We start from the raw sequence: 6,525 nt of genomic DNA on the forward strand, positions 1-6,525 counted from the left end.
AAACATAATATTGTCAAACTATTGAAAACAAATATATTATGGTGAAATTGTTTTGGAACTTAGATGGAACAGAAAAAAAAAATTCGGACATTCCATCCTATCTATGCTAAAGACTTACCGGGTTTATAGTAAAGTTTATATGCCAATTGTATTTGTATAATATTGATCAATCCCTCCAGGTAGGGCTGGTAAAAAAAAGTTCGTGGCTTGTGGCTCGATCGTGACTCGCAGCCGACTCACTCGTTACTAGATCGAGTTGGGGTTTAGCTTGCTTGTCACTAGTTCAATTAAGAATTAATGAGTTCAAGCTGGGGCCTAGCTCGCTCGTCAGTTCGCGAGCTAGCTCGGCTAGGCATCAATTTGTAAATTTATATGAATTTGTGTGCATTTTATACTGTCTAATTCGGTTCAACTCTGTCCAAAAAAAATTGTAGAATTTATTTTCATTTTAAAATAAGATCCAACCAAACGCAGCGATCTAGATCGATCCAGCTTGTGACAATTTCAAGCTGAGATTTCAACTCGGACCTCTAAAATTAGCTCGCTCGTGATTCGGACGAGCCAGCTGCTGATGAGTTTGAGCTGGACCCAGGTCACCCAGCCAGCTAGTCCCAGGATATGGGAGTTAGATTTTGTGTGGCAGTTAGCTAGTATGTTTGTGTGTTGCCGGCCTAATTGAACTTCTGATCTGAATTTTAATTGAAATGCTAACATATATATATCAGCTTCAAATCTCCACCCTCATTCCTAATTAAATACTTCACAAAGGTAGTTTGGCTTTACAACCTCTAATACGCCGAGTCATCAAGTATTTTTAATCGTTGGATTATTATATCATAATTATTGTCAAATGTTATTCTATTGTTCGATTTTTTTAAGCTTTATTACAAATAAACATTCATCAATGTGTGAAGTATATCCAATTTAATGTACAAAATTAATTACTTTATTATATTATTATATGATCATCTATTCAAATTAATTTCTATATATTTTTGTGATGTTGTATTATATATGAATAGTATTTTTATATAAAACATATATTTTTTCTCTTATATATATTTTTATTTTTGGGACGTAGTAAAAAAAAAAAACATTTTGCAATGTCCACATATTAGCTAGTGATCTAATTTGGATAATTTAATTCTTATAATTAAGACTTAGGATAGTTAAGTCAAAGCCTACTCACATCAAGTGTAATTAATTCATTAGTATGAGATATTTTATAAGTTTAAATTAGTCTACTGTTCTATTATAATAATTTAACAAAAATTGTCGTACTGATCAAAAACTTTTACCACCGAGGACTTCAATTTGATTACAATTTATAAATCACGTGAAAGTAAACAGACATATATGTAATTTAGAAAAGTGGATAAATATTTGAATTGCAATGATCCACAATTTAACAATGAGCTTGAGGATACATATATAGTACGGTAATACATTTCGTTGCTACATATTACTTGTTCGACCAAAAGCTCATTCATATACATCAAACCATGAATGCATGAACATAACATAAACAAAATGTGAAACATAGCCATGTGCATCACAACTCAACAAGACGTGTGACTCGCATGTTTTATCGTTCAGAGTTAAAAATTTTCATCAACGAATTCCAAATCCAACCTTTTATTTGTTTTGAGATTCGTGCATAAAAATAACTTTTATGGAGATTCATAATACTTAAAAGAGGAGGGCTCAAATGCACCCAAATTTTTGTGCACCCAAATGCATCCTATTCTTTTTCTCCATTTTCAAAGTCCGAATAGTCAATCCGAACCGTTAGATGCGATATATATATTAAGATGTGCTTGGAGACCAAATTTTACATTTTTTGAAATTTTTTTACTATTTATTAAGCCACTTTGAAAAATCGCTGATCCAATGGTCCACAAAATGTAAAATCAGCGATTTTCAAAGTGACTTAATACATAGTAAACAAATTCCAAAAAATGTAAAATTTGGTCTCCAACTATATCTTAATATATAGATCGCATCTAACGGTTTGGATTGACTATTCGGACTTTAAAAACGGAGAAAAAGTATTTGAAAGATAGGGTGCATTTGGGTGCACAAAAATTTGGGTGCATTTGAACCCTCCTCTACTTAAAAAATAAAAGGTTAGATTTGGAATCGTAGGACTCTACAATCCCTTGGGATCGTAGCAGATTTATTTCCTCTATACACTGGAGAGTCATCCGAGATACTCTTATCTCGTATTTTATGATACTTATCTACGAACAATTTTGGAGCTTTGGTTATTCCGATAGAGAATAGGTGGAGACGCTGCAAAAATATACCACTATTATTGTCGAAGATACATCAGCAAAAATTATTATTTTCGAGCGAGCGTAACGGTATTACCGACTGGAGACAAAAATTGCTCCAATATTGCTATATAGAGAGAGATTAACTAATATGCTTTCGGTAGCACTTCGACCGAAATGCTACCGAGTCAAATTTTAAAAAACTGAATTCGAAACTTTGAATTAATTAAGTAGTTCAGTAAATTGGTTATATATTGAACATGTACAATACTAATTTTTACTATTTTTAGAATTTGTTTACTATTTTTTATGATTTATGAAAGATGACAAAAAATGGATTAAAAATAAAAATAAAAAGTTAAATTTATTTTTTGCCATTTTTTGGATCATTTTTTGTCATCTTTCATAAATCATAAAAAATAGTAAAATTTGGTATTCTACAAGTTCAATATACAACTAATTTACTAAGCTACTTAGTTCGAAGTTTCGAATGCAGTTTTTTTAAACTTAGATCGGTAGCACTGTGGCCGAAGTGCTACCGAAAACATATTAGTTAATCTCTATATATGATGGAACACCATGAGATCGATTATATTTGTATTTTATATGGGCTTGATTTTCAAAGAAGCAACCAATCGTGACATTTTTGACATAAAAACGGAATATGTGGAGTCAGCTGCATATATGCGTGTGTCACGCAGTTTGGATAAGGAGATTACTTACATAAATTAGTTTTACTCCAGATGCAGCTACTCAAATTTATTTGGATAGAATGTCGGCAATCGAGTTGACAAAGAGTCTGGACCATCATGAAATGAGCAAACATATTAATATGAGAATTTCATTTTATTTGAGTGAAGGAGAAGAATATAAAATGGATGCATGTGAATAGTGTAGATCAAGTTGCCATATTTCTTCAAAGTCATTGCAAATCAAGATGTTTGTGAAATTCAAGAATATTCTTGGCTTGGAGGATGGAAAATAAATTATGTTTAAGAAAATTAATGTTAAATTATGAACTTAATTATTAGGAATATGTATAGTCAGGAATGATTTATGAATAGTCCAAAAAATTTCTTTGACTCTTCTGAATGTTTCTTGAAACTTTATTATATGTTGTTAGAAAGATTAAAGGTTACCTTAGACTATATATACATGATAGAAGTACTTTGTATTAGCTAGAGAGAAAAATAATAGTTTAAATAGAAAAATTACAGAATTTGTGTTAAATTTGCTTCTCTGTACTTCATCAAAATATATATTATTTCTATTAATCGAACACACATACATTATATTGTCTCCATACATCAAGCTCACATACATCCAACAGTATTCAACAGTATTCAAAACTTCTCCATACATCATACAGCAGACAGAAAATTAAAGCACACTTACACAAATACACAGTATAGTGTATACACTATATAGGACACTCTTTAAACCCCATCCGATAAGCGTCTATCATTCACGCCAGGCCAATCTACGCAACAGTAGCCATTGTACTCGAACTAGTTATTGCGACTGAATACAACATTGTCTTGAGACAAGAAATGGCACACCGGTACAGTACCAGGTTTCACGTTCAGCAATTTAAATGCAACATGCTTCGGGTTCCATGATGATGTGTCGACATGGCATACGGCCACAGCATCAACTACCGTCCCATCTTTGCCTGTCATCTTCACCGTGTAGCCCTTGGTTGGCTTTGCCAGGTGGCAGTAAAACACAGCATAAGTGTATGGTTGCTGATGGCACACAACAAGCTTATCTTGTGCCAAGTTTTTCACCCCTGAGGCAATGATTGTGTACTCTTGCTTCGGTGTCTTATTTTTAGAATGAACTGTGGTTGATACCTATCAGAGGTACAATATAAATTAAACAATGTGAGCATTAGTTTTTCATCACTGATTATTTTTACCTTTGTGTTCGACCAAGCTATGCTAAATTTGCTTCGATATTTATATTACTAAGCATCGCTAGAAGTCTAGAATACTAATAAACCACAAACTTAATTTAGTTTCGGACATCAGCTTAACATTTAATGTAATTTCTGGTAAATGATGCCATTCTATGAATCAATATGTCAATATTAAGAATATGTAAGGATTAATTAAAGCCAGTGTTTTAAAGCAAGCAGTCAGAACTGGGGTTACCGCTTCGACATTTCTTGTGCCGAGATTTGCAATGCTGAAATCCACCATTGATTCAAGAGATGTGGCACACATCTTCTTCTCCCCTTTCGACACTGGATCCTCACACTCTCTTAGAGTCTCCTTCATTGCTTCCTCCTCATCAGAACCAGGCTGAACTGAGAACTGGCTAATTATCTCTGGTAATTTCTTCGAAGAAAATGGGATTGACTCAGCCTCACTTCTCGGCAAAAATTTAGCAGCAGCATTTGTTTTCTCAAATTGCATGTTCATCTTGGAACCAGGATGCAAATCTTGTTCTAAGAAAAACAACATAGTCTGACGATTATATTGCAGCTGCTCCTCGGTGGCAGCAGATTGGTAATAGGGCCGACTTTTCCCAGAAAGTCTGCGCTGGGGTTTTCCATACTTTGGTTTTACATTGAGAGAGGCTCCACCGGGGCCCACAGTTGCGCCTTCAGGAGTTCCTTTTCTAGCAACAACGTGGACCCCACCTTTGCCAACTCCGACTGAGGTAGCACCAGGTTTGCCTGTGCCAGCATTCACGTCGACACCTCCTTTACCTACGTCCACATAGGTACCGGTCTTGGAATCCATGACAGTGTCTGTTTATGGAATGAGGGGTTTGCAATCAGAATAAGATTTAATATTTTAGTAAGGCAAAATCTTTGTTTATCATTTTAATTAGTTTTTCTGGCAATGATTTAATCATTTAATAGAAGACACATTAATTGAGACTATTTTGTGGATACCTAGGTCCAGAATCCATACTGTATGTTATTTGATATTTTTATCTACAAATGGTTTATTCAATTAATACAAAAAAAATTAGCAAGTTTGATTTCTATGTATATATACCGACATTAATTCAGTCACGATATGAAGTACTAATATGGCACTTTGGCAGCAATGGTTTGAACATGATATTAAGAACTTCTTTCTTATTTTGTAGTAAATTATTATGTTCATCTCAGTACGCTACGCATTGTTTAACTGTGTATATACGTTACAATTTGAGATTTTAATAGAGATAGTAGATATGAGATTTTAGCGGGTGTACATTGTAGCTAGCTAGGAGATAATTAGAAATATAGGGTCGTAGGTACTAGGTACGTAGGAGATGATTAGTTATAGATGTTTAAGAATATGTATCATATGAGTTTAAAAAAAAAAGAATATGTATCATATTAAAGTTTGTAAATAGGCTCCATATAACTGCAATCATGGTATCATATAGGAATAATGCTAGAATAAGACTAACGTCTATTTCAGAAATTATGCCTCCTATCTAATCTCTCTACACTACTACAGGGTGTTTTCTGTAGTAATAGCTATTAGATTTGACAAACAGTACTATTTTACCAACAACAATTGCACTATATTTAGCTTCTTCTTTTTTTCTAATAGCAGTGTGGGTTCCAGGGGCAGAGATAATTTTTCAAAAGAGAGCAACTTGACAGCTTCTGCCAGGTTTCAAATGAAAGAGAGAGGGAGAGAGAGAGTTGACCAGAGCTTAAAAGATCACTTATGGCAGTCGGCATATGAGTATTGGGTAAGACAGTGTGCCAGTAATGCTGAGCAGGCAGTAACGCTGCATTGCTTGTTACAACTCCAATCTACAAATAACACAAGCCCAAATAAACTTTTAAATAAAAGGAATTATATGGCAAGTGGCAAATTAATATCCTTTCTATTAAGCAATAATGATCTGAGCCATATATTGCTTCTATGTAAATACATACCAGAAGAGAGCAAAGGAGGGGTAAGAAACTATCCATAAGCAGAATGGGGGTATATGAGAAAGAAGTGTTTAAGAGAATAAACAGCGCACTCTCTCTCTGAAGGCAGAGTAGTGATATGCATGGATATATATAAGTGGAGGTGCCTTCATGTGATATATCAGCACTTTATTGTTAACCACCTTCAAACACGACCATCTTAAATTAGTGCGTATCCTCTGAGATATCTCATATTTTGCGTGACCGACGTGGCAGGTGCCTATTCGGGATAGTGCAGGGGACTAGTATTATTTGATCTTTGAGATTCATGCGGAACGTATTTGAATGGTAGAGATTTTGCAGGAAAAAAACACACAAAATATG

The 6,525-nt window shown here is 34.0% G+C and overlaps 1 protein-coding gene across 1 annotated transcript; it reads right to left on the bottom strand.

Moving 5' to 3' along the window:
• Positions 1 to 3,515: 3,515 nt before the first annotated feature.
• On the bottom strand, positions 3,516 to 6,269 carry LOC144552399 (BURP domain-containing protein 3-like). Its single transcript, XM_078300405.1, has 4 exons — positions 6,166 to 6,269; positions 5,931 to 6,039; positions 4,427 to 5,028; positions 3,516 to 4,126 (listed from the first exon to the last, which is right to left on the bottom strand). Exons 1-4 carry the CDS (start codon positions 6,199 to 6,201, stop codon positions 3,782 to 3,784), a joined length of 1,092 nt encoding a protein of 363 aa, XP_078156531.1. The 5' UTR covers positions 6,202 to 6,269; the 3' UTR covers positions 3,516 to 3,781.
• Positions 6,270 to 6,525: the final 256 nt, after the last annotated feature.

Source organism: Carex rostrata, chromosome 4 (genome assembly GCF_964058835.1).
Source record: "Carex rostrata chromosome 4, lpCarRost1.2, whole genome shotgun sequence".
NCBI classification, from domain to species: Eukaryota; Viridiplantae; Streptophyta; class Magnoliopsida; order Poales; family Cyperaceae; genus Carex; species Carex rostrata.